The sequence below is a fragment of the Oncorhynchus masou genome, chromosome 28 (genome assembly GCF_036934945.1).
Source record: "Oncorhynchus masou masou isolate Uvic2021 chromosome 28, UVic_Omas_1.1, whole genome shotgun sequence".
Lineage (NCBI taxonomy): Eukaryota > Metazoa > Chordata > Actinopteri > Salmoniformes > Salmonidae > Oncorhynchus > Oncorhynchus masou.
Window position 1 is genome coordinate 20181935 of NC_088239.1, and position 18931 is coordinate 20200865.

Genomic DNA, 18931 nt, shown 5'->3' on the forward strand with positions numbered 1-18931 from the left:
ATTAAAACTGTAAACGCCTTAATCGGTGTTCCAGCAGTGTATTTGATCTGCGCATGTGCTAGCACCAGCCGAGCTAGTCTCCCTCTTTTGCTGTGTTCGGAACAGCTGAATGTATGCGTTTTAGAAGTAATTTTCACACGCAAACTTTATATGTCCGAACTCCGAAACAAATATATTTCAGAAAAATAACATTTTCGCTGTGGTAGAATGTTTATTTTGATTGGTGATTTTCTGCATTTATCAGGTTGCCTGCTTTCAGAGGTGTCTGTGTAAACAGGATTATTGGGGAAATTGTTATTCTTGCAAAGCATTTAAACGTTTTAAAAGGAACTATTATATTAATCTGACAATCATCACATTATTGTGTGGAGGAAACCGCACTCTGTCTTCCATCTGTATTCAGTAAACAAGCAATGTAACATGGAGATATGACCCTGTGGGAACACTAACATTATAAAAGGTGTGTAGTAGTTTAACCTTTTGTTGAAAAAAAAACAACATTTATTGCTGATCTGAAATATGTTCCTTATGGTTTCCAAAAACGTACAGAAAATTATGTATGTTAATGTTTAGAGCCAGTGTTAGGGCTTTTAACAAAACTCCCCAGGTCAGGAGATAATTTCATCAATATGCGCTAAAGAAGTTAGCCTCTAATGCAGTAGCATCTTTCTAAACCTCCAAAGATCACTGACGTCATGATTTGACCTCGTTTTTTCCCTAGTTCCCAGTTGTCTTGAAAGCACCAATTGACCCACTGGAAACTCGGAAGAAAAGGAGCTCTGACTGGGAAAAAAATAGTTTTGAGCGGTCATCCAACTCGGAATTCCAATTCGGATATTCGGGCATCTTTCTAGAGGTCTGACCTGAAGATCACTGGCGTCATGATTTTACCTCGTTTTTTTCTTCAGAGTTCCAAGTTGTCTTGAAAATGCGTGTAATTGTAAAACACCGTGCATGATGAAGTCTACAGAAAATAATACGGCCTTCTATATTCTTTTTGAATATTGCCATTATTAAAAATAATTCAAACGTCGGGAACGAACTACACTTTTGTGCTTAATGGCTGGCAAGCACTTACCTGAGGGAACTGAAGGCGCAGAGATAAGCCTGAAAGGTTGCCTAGGTATGCTGCTCTGTGGGTGACAAAATATGTAAAGAATAATAGCGCCATCTGGTGGCAGCGGGGCTATGGTGAGGACTATTTTACTGGTATTTGGTTGACTAATTGTGTACTGTGTGCCATGCGAACGCAAATATAGAAGCCTGTGGTTTCGTCGGCCCCTGGTTAGCCTTGGTGGTAGGCCTCGACTCTGAAGACACACTCAGGCACGCGACAATAAGTCCCACAAACCATTGCGTTTCCACCTGACATCGTTGGTCTGTGTACGTTGCCAAGGAGAAGCGCCACACACCTTATCCGAACACTAAGGACGCCACTTGCATTTTATCTCAAGAAACTTCAGCGCTATCTACAAGCTCAGAAAACAGTGGGAGGAACAACACCCTAAAATGGTGAGTTCCGAGAAAATATTTTTAAAAGACAGGCAGCCAAGAAGAAACGTTTTGGCCAAGAAAGAGGGACAGTTGAGAGGACTTATTATGGGCATATGTCAACACATGTCCACACATGACAGAACATATAACGTTACTGTTGTGTAGGTTAATTCTAAGCCAAAAATAGGCCTGTATAATAGGCTATAATAATTAAGAGACAGAAGTTTGTCATATAATATTATTCAAGGTCTGAATATTCTTTAATCTTAGAAATGTGAAACACTTGATATCAGCATAGCTTCAATTTAAGGTTAGGTTCTAATATAATTTGAGTTTTATTCATTTGAAATGCAAGGCATCTTGACATATTGGGCCTGTGTCCAATTTTATCATGTCAGTGACAGTTTTACCCAGAAAAGACTGTCTCCCAATTCAAAACTCTAATTTCCTTGTGGTTGTTAGGTTATCCTAGCACTTTTGGTATCATAAAACGTGTGCATATTTCAGCTTCATCATCGACCTTCAGGAGCTTCTTAATGTCATGTGCCTTTAATACATCTTTTTAATTCCTCCTAAACCCCTCTCTAACAGATTACAATACTGCGAAAGCTTAGTGGACTCCAGCAATCTGTTACAGAGGCCCTTCCTTGCTCACCATTCCCTGCCTATTTTAGAGGCATATGGTCTTAAGAAAGGGAGTTTTGCTATAGACTGGAGCAAGCAATTAAAATCATAGAGAAGATAGAACATAATACTTTTATAAAGTTTTCTCTGTTTTCAGTTATTTTATAGTGATTTAGGGCAGACTTTTGTCTACTACAAGAAGAGTGCAAAGTATTTTCAAAATATTATTTTCATATTTGATGGAGAGCAGTCTCTTTCCTGTCTTGAAATTCAATTGAGTGGACCAGTCTTATTTAATCCTAGAGAATAATCTAATTCCGTGGCTTTGAATCGACTAGCCTAAATACAGACCCTAGATGTGCCCATTTTGTTGTTCAAATATGGCTGTTTAGAAAGCTGTTGGCGAAATGACTATTCAAATTTCCACTCAACAATGATCACCTGTAACTGCATCTGAAATCAGAATTAGCCAAAGAGACCAAATGGCTTCGTTAATCCTACATTGTCTAATTCAGATAAGAAATCTGGTTTGAGATGTCCATTTTAGTCTCCTTTATTGAACAAACTCTAGATTGAGGTAGACTTATGTAGCCTCTCTGTCATTTTAGTCTTTTGATAATGGTTTGCTATATTTAGACTATATTGTATCGTCCCCTCAGAATATAACACAAAGCAACTGGGGTCATAGCCTACATGGGTAATGCTGTGTCTCTGTCATAAGCATGACATGTCATGTTTACCTTAAACAAACCTCTATACTATAGCAGCCAACACTCTGATTACTGTTGCTGTGCCCCTTGAAATCGTATTGCCAGTCATGCAGGGTTGGGAGTTGGGAGCTTGGGATAGAGTGAGTGCTGGTAAGTGAGCATGGTGGTGATGTAATGCCCTATTTATATCCCAGTGGACCTAATCACCGGCAGGCCACGCCTGGCCACGGATGTGTCATGTCCCTAGGTACTGTGACGACGGCGTCAGCTCAGGCTCAAGCCCTGCTGTCACACACTTAATCCACCTCCTCAACCTCTTTCTCAATGAGGAGGAAGAGAGGACGTTCTCTACTTCTTTACTTTCATTTAACAAACCTTTCATTGAGATATTTAGGACTATAATTTGGGAGCTTCCACTACTGAAAGTCCTGTTTTGTTGTTGTCTTATGATTTCCTGTAGGCGACTGGTTACCTTAAAGTTGACAGTATTGTATTTTTTCCTGTGTTGTTGAAGATATGCCAGCATCAGGAAGGAGTGTAACATTTGGCTGACCTCCAGTGTGGCGATCAGGAGAGAGCAATGGCACCGTTCCTGTGTGACCTGTTGTGAATCCCACCAATGAAGAACATCACATATTGACATAGTGAGCGAGAAAGAGAGGACTGGTAGAACTATCATTTAGCAGAGAGAAGCACCCTGCAACTCCCCCAAGCTGATGATTCTGAGACAATGAATCGCTACACGCAGCTGAAGCAGTTGGGAGATGGCACTTATGGCAGCGTGCTGATGGGGAAAAGCAACGAGTCGGGAGAACTGGTGGCCATCAAGAGGTACATATAGTCCTACACTGGGGGCCATCAATAGATACGTATAGTCCTACACTGGTGGCCATCAAGAGGTACGTATAGTCCTACACTGGTGGTCATCAACAGGTACATATAGTCCTACACTGGTGGCCATCAACAGGTACGTATACTCCTACACTGGTGGCCATCAACAGGTACGTATAGTCCTACACTGGTGGCCATCAACAGGTACGTATAGTCCTACACTGGTGGCCATCAACAGGTACGTATAGTCCTACACTGGTGGCCATCAACAGGTACGTATAGTCCTACACTGGTGGCCATCAACAGGTACGTATAGTCCTACACTGGTGGCCATCAACAGGTACGTATAGTCCTACACTGGTGGCCATCAACAGGTACGTATAGTCCTACACTGGTGGCCATCAACAGGTACGTATAGTCCTACACTGGTGGCCATCAACAGGTACGTATAGTCCTATACTGGTGGCCATCAACAGGTACGTATAGTCCTACACTGGGGGCCATCAAGAGATATGTATAGTCCTACACTGGGGGCCATCAAGAGATACGTATAGTCCTACACTGGTGGTCATCAACAGGTACGTATAGTCCTACACTGGTGGCCATCAACAGGTACGTATAGTCCTACACTGGTGGCCATCAACAGGTACGTATAGTCCTACACTGGTGGCCATCAACAGGTACGTATAGTCCTACACTGGTGGCCATCAACAGGTACGTATAGTCCTACACTGGTGGCCATCAACAGGTACGTGTGTATAGTACTAATAAACTAGTCAAGGGTCTGGGTGGTTTGTTTACTCACATGGCTTTGTTCTGAGAGGCTAAAGGTGTCAGTTTGGCTTCAGCTAGGCGAAACCGAACGAGTGTGCTCACATACTCCCTTAAAAGAATATCGCTTGAAAAACAAGAAAAAAGCAGCAATAGTACTGTTTTGAAACGCCATAGCCAGTATACACTTCCCTCAAAATAGTCCGAATTAATCTAATATAACTCAAGAAATCTGTCATTAATTTTGACGTTTTTGCAGAGGAGATCTTAGTTGCGTAATTTTACATTAAATGTATGGTGCAGTATTTCTCAATTAAAAAATGTGCATGAAAACGAGTCGTCTCTTGTTGAAAGACTTCATTGAAGAATCCTTACTGTTGACCTATCATTGACGAAGGGGTGTCGACTTTGGCTACCGACTTTTGCTTGCCTCAAAAATGTTGTGTGCCCGAACAGCTGAAAAAACCCTTACCGAAGTCCAAAACTAATAAAAACATCACAAAATGTCACAAACTCTTCCGTACTGTTTCGGGAGGGAGGCATGCAGACTCCTTAAGTGTTCTCACAAGCGGCCATTTTGAAGCACATAAGTGCACTACAATCCTAAAATACACCTTCATGAGTCATGATGACTGAAACACCATGCCTGGCACAACGTAGTAACAAGGAAGTGTATATTCAGCCGACAGAAAGGGAAGGGTTAAGCATAGGGATCAATATTGGTTAAGTTCAGGATTAATGTTAGGCTTAAGGTTAGGTTTAAGGTAAGCACACTCCGGAACCATACACAATTCTCTGGCTGTATAATGCCTAACTACAAACAAATCCGGTTGAAGTCTCACTTTAGGTTTCCCCAAGACTAAGGCAAGCCAGCTTACAACTCTGCCTTTCATCATGGAGGGTAGGTTGAATAATGGATACGGGGAGGGGAGGGGGGGGGTGAATGCTTCGTTACCATGCAAAGTGATAGCCATGGTGACGGTGAAAGGAGTGAAAGTAGTCTGCAGTGTTGTGTTGCTGCGGAGAGAGGCATTGGAGGAGGAGTGTGATATCTGCAGGTCCCAGTGTCCAGTTACATAATATCAGATGGGAGTGTCAGAATAAAGGTCCTCGACGGGTTAGGTTGTACTAGAGTGTCAGTTATACCAGGTGGTGGACCTACTATCTACCAAGCATAGCAACATGTATTAGCTGACACGTAATGGACACCTCCAATGTTAATTGGGAATAAGGTTTAATTTCATGTACAGTACATCTGTAATTGACGCCCCGACGATGCACTAATGCCTTGTTTTACAGTCCTTTTTCAGTTAGTGTTTACCTAGCATTTATTGAAAAGATGTGGACACTATATAGATAGATACATTTTTGGCACTTTAACTGAAAGAATTAGGCCTAATAAGAATTAATATCTTAGCATTACAAATTTAGTAGTGGTGCTTGTATAGATTACAAAGAAACTGAAATGTAACGATTAGGATATTCTTATGTTATATATTAGTGTGGGATTTCTATGTAAATAGTGGGCTGCAGAGAAATAATAAATATAGTATGTTCCTGTAGAGTGAGAAAATGGTATTGAAACTGTAAACACCATGTCGTTTGTCTCGTTTTACAGAATGAAGAGGAAGTTTTATTCGTGGGAAGAGTGCATGAATCTGAGAGAAGTAAAGGTAAAGATTGGTACACAACACATGAATAACAGAATGTTTTAGGTACATTTCATGTTTCATACAGGATGATATCAGCACCAACTGGAAGTGCTTACAATTATCACTAACAACAATGACATCCGTGTCTTGCTTATGGAATTTAATGATTGAATTTCAGTTGATATTTTATGATGATTATATTCTGAGAATGTTTGTCACTATATTTCATTTAAAGACATAATCATACTTCATCATCTTGGTCTATCCCATGATGTATTTCCACAGTCCCTGAAGAAGCTGAATCATGCCAACGTGGTGAAGTTAAAGGAAGTCATCAGAGAAAACGACCATCTGTACTTTGTCTTTGAATACATGAAAGAAAATCTCTATCAGCTCATGAAGGACAGGTAAGGGCGTTTAATTTCAAATGACAAAACCTTGAAACCCTGAAAATGGTTTAATAGATAATGCTTGTTGGGGAAGTAATTTATTTAAGAGTGGGAATCAACAGGATTGTGTTCATTTGGCACCAAACTGAAGAAAATGGAAAAAGCCGTATTTTCGTTTTCCGTTACAAAACGTTTAAAAATGTTTCTCGTTCCGTGCCCTTATGAACACAACCCAACATTTATTTGAAGTTTCATATAGTCTTATCAGTTGACAATTCTATCAATTCTTCATTTGCAGAAATAAATTGTTCCCTGAATCAGCGATCAGAAACATAAGCTTTCAGATATTACAAGGCCTATCATTTATCCATAAACATGGTAGGTCTCCAGCATAAGAACCACTTGACTCTGTCCTCTGACACACCAAGGACAACTGGGGCTACAGAGGTCTCTGCTGTCACGGGCACTCCCATCATTCATAGAGTTGGCTATTGTCTGTAAACACTGACAAATATTTAGCCTTTCACACGCTAGCTAGCTAGCACCTGGCTGGCTGTCACCCTTGGTTAGACCTCCGTTGTCTTGCTGTTTCGGTGAACGGACATGTGGTACCTCACTTGTGCAACCCAGCGTTGAAAAGCACTTTAAACTTTGAGGTGAACAGGTTTCTAGTCCATCTGGCCTGTTAGAGCGTGAGTGACTTGGCAAGAGTTGTTCTTTTCTCACACCACGCTAACTCAGTCTGTGTTTGTCCAACACTGCCACGGTTTCCACTTGTCCTATGGGCTGCATACATCCTGGGAGCTGTTTCCCTATCTCATCTCTCTCTCTTCTTATTTTGTCACTTTTCTCCTCCCTCCTTTCTTTTTTTCCTCTTGTGTGCCTTTTCTTTGCGCTGCCAGGGAAAATAAGATGTTCACTGAGAATGAAATTAGGAACATCATGTTCCAAGTGCTGTCTGGTATGGCATTTGTGCACAAGCATGGTAAGATGCTTTGTCCTCCTGCTGCTCTTTTGTCTATTGTTTGCGTGACATTGCTTTTTGTAAATTAGCATACTACTCCATTTCGCAAAACCCCATATGATGCATATTAAAGGGATGGTTCACTCCATTTTTCTTGGGATTAAAGGGATGGTTGGTTCAAAGTTAGTCTGATATTTTCCTCAAAAGTGGTCTCAAGTCAAGCAAAATCCTTATTGTATGCTTGTTGTGTGTAGATCCCAGTATATTAGAATCCATCTATAGATGTCAATCCCAAATAAATGTACTGAACTTTCAATTTAAAGCCATTTGAATCTATTTTGACTGAATGATTCATGTAAAACTAAAATCCATAACAGTAATCAAGTATGACATGTGGTCTTCACCTAAACACTCCATGGTCAATATAAATATTTAAAACGTCCTTCTGGATGACCTGTGAAGAGGTTGAGCTGAGTGTTCTCCATGAACCCTTGCGTAGGATTCTTCCACCGGGATATGAAACCTGAAAACCTGCTCTGCATGGGCCCAGAGCTAGTCAAGATAGCCGACTTTGGATTGGCCAGAGAGATCCGCTCCCGCCCCCCATACACGGACTACGTGTCCACAAGATGGTGAGGTACCCTCCATAGTCTAGTGGGGACTTTTGGTCCCCTCTTATTTTAAACAATGCATAACGAAGTTGAAAAAACGCTGCGCTGTCGTCGTGTCCAGGTATCGTGCCCCAGAGGTGCTGCTCAGGTCGTCCATCTACAGCTCTCCCATAGACATGTGGGCAGTGGGCTGCATCATGGCTGAGCTCTACACACTTAGGCCTCTATTCCCCGGGAACAGCGAGGTGGACGAGATCTTCAAGATCTGCCAGGTTCTGGGGACAGTCAAGAAGGTAAGAGAGGGAAGAGCAACCAATCCTCTGTCTACAGAGAGATATAGTACTAGTATGTTATAGTTTAAATGATGGCCTGGTGAAAATGTGTGTGTTGGAAGTAATCCAGTAAACCAGCTATTCATGCTCATTTAAACTGATTAGAATAATACTGTTTTCTATTGACATTTGTGTAATGGAATCTGTTTCTAATCCAAATCTATTACAATTAGCTCTAATGGGTTTGAATAGTTGACATACTGTATTGCTTCCAATACACACAGATATTGTGAAGCATTGAGAGTGTTAATGAAACGTCATACAGTATTATTTCTCTAAATTAACTTTCCTCTCCTGTTCTACCAGTCTGACTGGCCAGAGGGATACCAGCTGGCCTCGGCCATGAACTTCCGCTTCCCTCAGTGTGTGCCCACCCACCTGAAGACCCTCATCCCCAATGCCAGCACGGAGGCCATCACCCTGATGAAGGACCTGCTCATGTGGGACCCTAAGAAAAGACCCACGGCCGTGCAGGTATTCAGTCATCACAGTGCTGTAGCCTGCTCCCAGATCTGTTTCAACTCCTATATGTAACTGATGGGGCATGATAAAAACTCATTCCTCAGCTTGAAATGTCTCTCCACGCCACCGAATTTCTAGCTATTTGGTGGCATAGCTAGCTAAGATGTTCCAGTGCCTGTGTTAGCTGGTGAGGGAGGAAGAGGTACGGTTAAGCAGCACCGTAATGCCTGTTACATAGTCGTTGGCTAGGTGTGCAGTGAGTCATGCCCACTAAGACTGATTACCCCAAGAGCCTCATGGGGCTCTTCTGTGTGCTGCTTACGCAATGCCTGTTTATGGCTGTTCAACATATGTCCTTTATGTTCTGGAGTCATTAATGATAAGTAATTCATCCTATTCATATCCCCATTCTGTGTTCTAGGCTCTGCGGTACCCTTACTTCCAGGTGGGTCAGGTGTTGGGGCCTCGGCCCGGGAGTGAGATACGCAAGGCCACGGTGAGGACTCAATCCCGAGGCTCATCAGAGCCCAAAGGTGAGCTGCAGTCCTCTTCAGGAGACTCCTCTGCCCGGACGTCTCAGGGCAACCACCCCAAAGATTCCAGCAGACACCAACAGCCACTCCAGCAGACAGACCATCAGATTGACCAGACATCTCCACATGACCAAGTCATTAACTCCAACACGGTGGGTGGCAGGACTGTGTCCATACAAAGAGATCTGAGGAAACATGGAATAGCTGCTAAACATGTTAAAAACAGTAGCAGTTATATAACAATTGTAACATTATTACACAGTCTCTCCTTGAAATCAAACTCCGAGACATCTGGGTATCTATTTGGACTTCGGAAGTTTGTATACACTTAGGTTGGAGTCATTAAAACTCGCTTTTCAACCACTCCGCAAATGTATTGTTAACAAACTATAGTTTTGGCAAGTCGGTTAGGACATCTACTTTGTGCATGACACAAGTAATTTTTCCAACAATTGTTTACAGACAGATTATTTAACTTACAATTCACTGCATCACAATTCCAGTTTAGATACACTAAGTTGACTGTGCCTTTAAACAGCTTGGAAAATTCCCAAAATGATGTCACGGCTTTAGAAGCTTCTGATAGGCTAATTGACATAATTTGAGTCAATTGGAGGTGTTCCTGTGGATGTATTTCAAGGCCCACCTTCAAACTCAGTGCCTCCGTCATACCGCTCAGGAAGGAGACGCGTTCTGTCTCCTAGAGATGAACGTACTTTGGTGTGAAAAGTGCAAATCAATCCCAGAACAACAGCAAAGGACCTTGTGAAGATAAAAGAGGAAACAGGTACAAAAGTATCTATATCCACAGTAAAACGAGTCCTATATCGACATAACCTGAAAGGCCGCTCAGCAAGGAAGAAGCCACCGCACCAAAACCGCAGACTACGGTTTGCAACTGCACATGGGGACAAAGATTGTACTTTTTGGAGAAATGTCCTCTGGTCTGATGAAACAAAAATAAAACTGTTTGGCCATAATGACCATCGTTATGTTTGGAGAAAAAAGGGGGAGGCTTGCAAGCCGAAGAACACCATCCCAACCGTGAAGGACGGGGGTGGCAGCATCATGTTGTGGGGGTGCTTTGCTGCAGGAGATACTGGTGCACTTCACAAAATAGATGGCATCATGAGGAGGAAAATTATGTGGATATATTGAAGCAACATCTCAAGACATGTCAGGATGTTAAAGCTTGGTTGCAAATGAGTCTTCCAAATGGACAATGACCCCAAGCATACTTCCAAAGTTGTGGCAAAATGGCTGAAGGACAACAAAGTCATGGTATTAGAGTGGCCATCACAAAGCCTTGACCTCAATCCCATAGAAAATGTGTGGCAGAACTGAAAAAGCAGGTGCAAGCTAGGAGGCCTAGAGACCTGACTCAGTTACACCAGCTCTGTCAGGAGGAATGGGCCAAAATTCACCCAACTTATCATGGAAGGCTTCCCAAAATGTTTGACCCAAGTTAAACAATTTAAAGTCAATGCTAACAAATACTAATTGAGTGCATGTAAACTTCTGACCCACTGGGAATGTGATGAAAGAAATAAAAGCTGAAATAAATCATTCTCTCTACTCTTATTCTGACATTTCACATTCTTAAAATAAAGTGGTGTTTCTAACTGACCTAAGACAGGGCATTTTTACTATGATTACATGTCAGTAATTGTGAAAAACTCAGTTTAAATGTATTTGGCTAAGGTGTATGTAAACTTCCGACTTCAACTGTAACTGAATGTCCTATGAAATGTATTGCGTTTGGCAGAAGCCATCTGTCGTGGTGGGGACTGGGAGTGAGAACAGTGCAGCGGTGGGTGTGAAGAGCGGGCGGAGGCGCTGGGGCCAGACAGTGGTAAAGGCAACAGAGAGCTGGGATGAGTCAGAACCTTCTGAAACCTCTGTGTCCCACTCCAAGAAACCCAGCCTTGGATCAGAGGAGGAGAAGGGCCCTAAGGACCATAGTAATGCGCAGTAAGATCAATGATTATATTACAGCAGGGGACCATTCTCCCCTTCCTCCCTGCATAGATGTCTCCTTGTATTGATTTACCTGTAACCTTATGTTTACATTTCATGTATTATGGCACAAACCAATTCCCTTTCTGTGACGACCGTTATACTATTTGTGCAAACGATGAGAAAGAAAAGTGGCCTTTACAGTTAGCTACCCTGTTATAGGTTGATTTACCTGTAGGAGGTTCATATTCAATCTAACTGAAATGGCTGAGATGAATCATCTGAGTTGTTCCTACTGTTTGATTTTCTGCCTTTCTTATCTATCAGATCCAAAGAGCAAAAACCGATATACTCCTTCAGCACTGTTACTAAGTTACCAAGCAATATTAAGAAAGGCCAAATGGACTCCAGTCTCCCGGGCTCCTCAGCAAGACAACATTACCTTAGTCAATCAAGATATCTGCCTGGTAAGACCAACTGAAAATTTGCTTATTTGTTTGTTTGTTTTAAACAAGAAGAATGTGAGATAAGCAAGTCATTTGTAGGAGGTATATTTTCTCATGTATCAACTGGTCCTCTTATGTCAGTTTCAGCCATCCACATTTTCAGACCCAGCTCTTCTTTCCTTTCAGGGTTAATCGGCAAGAACTCTGTAGACAAGGAGCCCAGTGGGCCGACACTCAGAGATCTGTGGGACAACTCCACCAATGTCAACAGTAAACCCCTCGGCCCCATTGGAGCTGGTTTGTCTGTCACCAGAGTCAACGCAGGTAACCCTTTGTCACTTTATATTACACACTTGCCCTCCTACTCTTATGCCCCCATATCACAAAGGGCCTACACGTCATATGCTTTAGTTCTACAATGCTCATTTCCTGATTCGCCCTGATCTTTTAGTGTTGGCTCGGCACAAAAAAAGGCAACTGTTTGGAGTATGCTACTGTGCTTAAGCGTCTGGGCCACTTTGGAGACGGGAGCCTCCATTATTCATTTGTCATGTAGACAGACACACAATATGTGCCTCTGTGCTCTCTCTCTGCCCCCCACTTTCCTTATTCATGAGATTAGAGGACTATTAAGACAGTTGCTTAGGATCAAGTGTCTCCAAGCCCACCCATCCTGCATCTTGAGTTTATGGACTGGATCGACCAATTTCTCACAGAAATCTACAGTAGCCTTCCTCATCTTCGTCTCTATTTCTGACTTATATTTCACTGTGCTTCTCTAATGACTCAATAAATTGTTGCATCATTTCACCAATTTCTCTCCTTTCCGCTCGGTCTTTTCCCTCTGCTTTCATGTGTGTATTGTCTTATCCCCCTGTCATTAACTGTGGGAGCAGAAGACACTGATAACCCTTCTGATAAATCTACGGATAAATCTGTTCTAAAAGAAAGAATACCTGATTCAGCTAAAGGTACTTTAATTGTAAAGGCTTTTAGAATTGAATGTTCATGTCTTTGTATGTTCATGGATTCCTGCTGTTGACCTTTGCTGACCTCTAGCTAAGATCTATAGTAAAAATTAATTGAAGTGGTTTATTATTAAGTATAATCATTAGCAATAATACCCAATTTTCATAAGCATTTAGTAACATGTTGTTACGTATCTGTTTTATGGTGGATATACTAAAGTGAAATAAGTGTTTCTGCTTATGCAACCATTTTCCTAATACTGTGGGTGTGGGTTAACATGTTGATGAGCCCAGCCAATTATGACACAGCAGGAGAGGAAGCCCAAACACACAGTGCTACACGAGAACCACACTCCAGATTACTAAATAGATTAAGATTACTGGAACCATGGTCATTTTTATGACCGAACTCTAAATAACAAATGAACTGCTGCTAAAGATGTACAAGTGAAGCGTTATTTTTTTATGAATAAAGTTTGTCTGTATTAAATCATTGTTATGAATAACATTTGTCAACATGTTTAAATCAATTAGTTTTTTTGTCTTTCAGGAAACTTTGTCAGTACAAAGTACAATCTGTCTGGAGGTTATGTTCCCTCCTTTCAGAAGAAAGAGGTTGGCTCTGTGGGTCAAAGGATCCAGCTTGCTCCTCTTGCCGGCCAGCACACAAGTAAGATCCTATAGTTACCATTTTAATTGGCATAAAAATGCTCTGGTCTTTGGACTAGATGGCACAGCAGACACAGATAAGGCCACGTGGAAGGGATTTATACCATTACATGCTTTCTCTTTTTCTGACATTTCGTCATTCTTTACTCATTTTCTATTATTATTTTTTTGCATTAAACTCCTCTCTTGCTGTCCCTCTCAGTTGATCTTGCTACTCCTGATAACAAAAATGTCAAACCAAAACCTTCAAAGACAAAGTCCACTTCCACCACGCCCATGAGTGAAAACACTGAAGGTAATGCAGTGTTTCAGTCCCAGGCTTATAATATCAAATACGCCACTTAGCAGAGGCTTTTATCCGGAGCAAATTACACTACAATGAGTGCATACAGTTTATGTGTATGTATGCGATCCCTCTGGGAATTGAACCCACTACTTTGGTGTTGTTACCATCATGCTCTTAATACCGACCCACACAGGTACGTACTGATGTAGGTGCCATTTGAAGTCTATTTATTTATAGCAATCATCTGTTAGTCAATAGCCTGCCCTTAAACCTGATAAGAAGCCTGTGATTCTTTGTTAGGCCACAGTTGGAAAGGGAGCCCGAAAACGCACCGTGAACCGGGGATCTGCATTGCTAAAGATCTGAAGCACTTAATCAACATTTACATTAATCTACATTACATTAGCTAGAGCCATTTTGATGCATTGTTATGAGCACTTATTGGGCTCAGTCAAAGTGACCAGATGGTCTCCCAGGGTTATCTGTCTCAAGCAGACAAGGGAGACGGTTACATTGAGGCTGGGGTAGACACGTTGTATCCCTGTCCAGAAACAACCCCCTCATACCAGTAGACACTATCCCTGTCCAGAAACAACTCCCTCATACCAGTAGACACTATATCTCTGTTCAGAAACAACCTCCTCATGCCAGGGCACTTGCCTAGATCTGAAAGGATTGGACAGGTATAAAAATATGTTGCTCCACCTTGCCAACTGATAAATTGCATAGAATATTGCATATACCTGCACAATACTCTGATCTACACACGTGCCTATATGGGTGGTAGGGGTGTTGTTTCATGATTGTACCTGGGTGTCTGTTAATAGAGGGAGTCCTGTAAATATGGAATAGTAAATTCAGCACATGGAGGCGTCACTCACTCAGATCTTTTTTCTTTTCAGATTACGATGGCTGGAAAAGGAGGACGGACAAGCCTCAAATGAAAGGCCAGGACTACTCTGCCCTGGGGAAAACCTCTGGCAACCTTCTGACTAGAGGTCCACCTGTACAGCCAGTCCATGGGAGGGTAGACTGGGCATCCAAGTATGGAGGCAATCGGTAGTGCATCAAGAGATAATATTAAACCAACTCACAGGTTTAGCCAGTCTTTGCGCTAAGGAAAACCTTTTGTTGCTCTGCTCTGAATTTTACTACCCTCAGTGAATGTACTTCTGAAAGACCTCCAATATATTATTACAACTAAGTAGCACATGTACTGGGATGTTCAAGGAGATATATACATGTTTGTTTTATACTGGCATCATTGGGTGATGTATGAAGGAAAGACAAACGCCAGGAGGCCCGATCCCTGTAACTTCAACAGAAGACCCGCCGTCATCTATCGCAGTGTTTTCTAACTTCAGTCCTTCAGTAACCTCAACAGTACATACTGTTGTTGTAGCCCCGGACAAAAATACCTGATTCAACTTGAATCAGGTGTGCTAGTCTTGGGCCACAACAAATATGTACTTGAGGACCAGAGTTGGGAAACACTGATCTACTGTATGGTAATTGATGATAGGGCTACTCTAAAGTATCCCTCAAAGATAACCATGTCCTGAAGCCCATTGGGTGTTGTCTGGATTGAGTCTGATGCCGAAAAATGACATTCGTCTTACAATCGGTTTTATGATACGATTAGAACCAATAATGGTGGATTTTGTATTTTAGATTTTTATAATGTAGTTATGTTTATTTTTTAACTTTTGTTTACATTACTCAACTCCAATGAAATTATATAAGGAAATGTTTCCTATCAATCATTGTAATCTCTTGGATAGCCACTTACTGTATCAGTGGCTAAAGAAGTGTTGACTTCAGTTATGTATTATGACAATCTACGCTTAAGATGCAGCTATTAAACACTGGCCATTTTTTAAAACCTTTTACACAACTTAACGGTTCATTCATGTAATGACAATCTGTGTAACAATATGAACAAAAACATGCCATCCTTGTAATTTTATAAACAAGAAAATCCATGTTAAATTATACATTTTTACAAAATAACATCCACATATGACTGATGACCGGTTGTGCCTGAATAATACAAGACAATGGAAAAGAAAGAGGATAATGATTTTTTACATCAGTGTCTGAAAGTGTTCATATCAGTGTATTATGACTCCTGGGGCTTCTGCAGCAGCATTCCAACACTGAGCTTTCCCACCATAAGGATACTAGAGAAAGTAGAGAAAATAAACACGTTAAGTACTGTAAGATCATGTACTGTACCATCTACATGCATACCTATGACCTATTCCTGAAATGAAGGAGTTGGTCATCTCAGCTACCTTGCTGCTGCCATCATTCCAGCAGGCATAATCTTCCTGGAGCCGTAGAATCTCTTTCCCATCACACCTGCCAGGGCTCCTGATGTGACTGTGATACAGGGGGGAAATGACTCTCAGTATAGTAGGACTATTGTAGACCTACTCAATAGTGGACCATCATGGTCTCCCAGAAGCTTGGCTGGTGCGTAAAACGCGCAAATTCAGACAAACCAAATGTGTAATGGGTCCACACTCAAAAAGATGTTGCACGTCTGTGTATGCTATCCCCGACGCAGTGAAAATTACAATTGAAAAGTGAAGTAAGCTTTATGTAACATCTTTTTGAGTGAGGACCCATTACATATTTTGTCTATTGTAAACCTAATCATCATGAGTATCTAGTTAGCGGTGATCAAAAGAGGTCTGGGCAATGGGAGGCCTGTTGCAAGAGTAACCGATGTGAAATGGCTAGCTAGTTAGCGTGTTTCAGTCGGTGACGTCACTCGCTCTGAGACCTGAAGTAGTTGTTCCCTTTGCTCTGCAAGGGTCATGGCGCGATGGGTAACGATGCTTCATGGGTGTCAGTTGTCGATGTGTGCAGAGGGTCCCTGATTCAAGCCCAGGTAGGGGAGAGGGAAGGAAGCTATACTGTTACATTGGTGGCGTGACTCAGATCACTGGTTGCTGCGGAAAAGGAGGTCAAAGGGTGGTGAGCGCTAATAGCGTTTCAATCGGGTGACATCACTCGCTCTGAGACCTGAAGTAGTTGTTCCCTTTGCTCTGCAAGGGTCATGGCTTTTGTGGCGCGATGGGTAACTGTTGTCTGTGTGCAGAGGGTCCCTGGTTCGGGGCGAGGAGAGGAAGCTATACTGTTAACACAAGCATGTTTTCACATTCATAAAACAGTAAGGGCCAACACCTAAGTTCACCAACCTAGTGACACCCAAATATTTTTGGGATCTTGTGATATCTGGTAGGCACCAACCCCAGCTAGGCCCCCAAATAGAAGACCTGCTGCCAAAGAGGGGACACTGCCTGGAGATACAAAAAGAAGTACAGGGTGAGTGGTAACTTGGTTACCAGTTTATTATCAAGTATGGGCAAGCACAAGAGTAGAAATATGATAGAATAAATTAAACTCACCTGTAAATGGCTGCATAACTATATAATTGAGTAAACCCGGATGGCACAATAATAAACTTACCTGCTTTGACATAGCCCATCGCTCCCCCGGATGCAATGAGGGCTGCATACCCATATCCAGCCCAATCAGTCATCTAGATTAGAACACATAACGAAGTAATGAGGGAGAACGTTACTATCGCCATTCCCCACACCCACTGCAGAACAATTGGCAGTGGGCACGTGCAGACGATACAAATGTAGCAAATTAGTAATAGAAGATTAAACGATCATTTTGTTGCGCTGTGCCTGTCATTTTTTTACATAGTTGCAAAACACAAATGACTGTACATACAGTATGAATGTGGTAAAAAAAACGTGGGCAAATAAATGGTATCTGCAGCTAAAACTGTTCTTCCATACAATAGCTTATCCTAGTTTAGCTAAATTCCTCAGGGGAACACCGTGGTTCATTTCCCCCACGTTGATCACATATTTGACTTTCTTCGGTACATTTTGTGTGTCGGTTGGGTAACTAGTAAGCCAGTCCCACAAGAGTAAGTCAGAGCAACATAGCCTAGCATCAATGTTACGAGAGCAGTACACCAACAGTAGCCTACATGCATACTAGAATCTCGACTAGCATGCATGTTTGCTACCGATATTAATTTATATGCAGATACGTTATCAAACTCTGAAACCATTTGGATACTAAAACACTCGTTTGTGTACAACCTTGCTGCTTTCGATACGTCCTTTACCGCTGCTTCGTAGTGACAACCGAGCCACCAATGATGGCGCACACACAACGTAAATCGTAGCAATGACGCATTGCCAAATAACTGATGGGAAGTGAAGTTTTTCTCAACATGGCAGCCAGTATACCATCAGCTGTCTGGCACACAACTAGAACTCGTATCCCATTTAACCAAACCCAAAACGTTGTAAAAGTGACAACATAGAGAATTATAGAGGCCTCTGGTTGCCAAAAGGCCCATTTAGCATGGGCAGCGCCATTGAGGGCATTCACCATGCTTCTGCCATTTTAAAGTAGTCAAAGTAGTCAACTGGGTGAAGATTCCTGTGGGTTGTAGCCCCAATGGAGCTGCCCATGCTGTCACAGCCGCTATAATGGCACAGATATAAAGATGATGCTGCGTTCACATGCTAGTCGGAACTAGGAAACGCTTAAATCTACAACTTGCAAACTGGTTGTAGTTATATATGTGCCACGTTCAAGTGGATAGCAAGTCGAACATTTCTGAGTCCCGACTAGCATGTGAAGGTAGCATAAGTCCTCTTCTATCTCTATGACTGACACCCTTTCAAAATAGGAGCGTTTGAGTTGTAAGGCTAAAGCAACCGATGGTAGATGAATGTGGAGGAGTGAAGTCGGGGGAGGTTTTCCAACAGCAAGGCTCAGATCCAACATGGCAGTGTTGCCATTGTTGATAAAGGTTTTTATTTATAAAGTCAAAATAAACATGTTTCCAACCCCAATATCACACACTCACAAACTGAAATCAAACAATATGTGTGTGCATTGTACAATCAATTAGTGAGAGAGCTTCAAACATCACATTCATTTCTAGGCCTACATTTATGAAAAGTAATACATTCATTACATAGCATTGTTAAATACAAGTGGTGGGCCTAATGTGTCACAATACATTCACTGAAAATAAGGTTCCACATATATCTTTACTATCAGTTATTTTTCATCAATTAATTACAGTCCTTATATTGTAGGGTTTCACAATTCATTGTAGACTTTTAACAGAGCTTGTGTGACTTTAATGCTATTTGGCGCATTCCGGCAGATCACTTTTGTCAAGTCG

General features: G+C 41.8%; 2 protein-coding genes across 6 annotated transcripts in view; one reads left to right on the top strand and one right to left on the bottom strand.

Annotated features, from left to right (window-relative positions):
- Positions 1-15592, top strand: part of mak (male germ cell-associated kinase) — a 43023-nt gene extending 27431 nt beyond the window's left edge. The window contains exons 1-15 of one of the 5 annotated variants that reach the window (XM_064941512.1): positions 1251-1512; positions 3343-3659; positions 6049-6103; positions 6368-6489; positions 6770-6849; positions 7935-8067; positions 8168-8339; positions 8685-8852; positions 9262-9525; positions 11139-11344; positions 11657-11796; positions 11962-12099; positions 13294-13413; positions 13615-13707; positions 14601-15592. In XM_064941512.1, coding sequence (XP_064797584.1) covers positions 3559-3659; positions 6049-6103; positions 6368-6489; positions 6770-6849; positions 7935-8067; positions 8168-8339; positions 8685-8852; positions 9262-9525; positions 11139-11344; positions 11657-11796; positions 11962-12099; positions 13294-13413; positions 13615-13707; positions 14601-14761 — 1953 coding nt within the window. In that variant the 5' untranslated portion in view covers positions 1251-1512; positions 3343-3558 and the 3' untranslated portion in view covers positions 14762-15592. Of the gene's footprint in view, positions 1-1250; positions 1513-3342; positions 3660-3681; positions 3728-6048; positions 6104-6367; positions 6490-6769; positions 6850-7934; positions 8068-8167; positions 8340-8684; positions 8853-9261; positions 9526-11138; positions 11345-11656; positions 11797-11961; positions 12100-13293; positions 13414-13614; positions 13708-14600 lie in introns of those variants that run through there. The other 4 variants (XM_064941513.1, XM_064941514.1, XM_064941515.1 and 1 more) reach the window with 4 other exon arrangements.
- A 53-nt stretch (positions 15593-15645) lies between these two features.
- On the bottom strand, positions 15646-17927 carry tmem14ca (transmembrane protein 14Ca). The gene is made up of 5 exons (XM_064941518.1): positions 17829-17927; positions 17176-17248; positions 16905-17006; positions 15993-16080; positions 15646-15878 (listed from the first exon to the last, which is right to left on the bottom strand). The coding sequence occupies exons 2-5, from the start codon at positions 17246-17248 to the stop codon at positions 15818-15820; spliced, it is 324 nt and encodes a 107-aa protein (XP_064797590.1). The 5' UTR covers positions 17829-17927; the 3' UTR covers positions 15646-15817.
- Positions 17928-18931: the final 1004 nt, after the last annotated feature.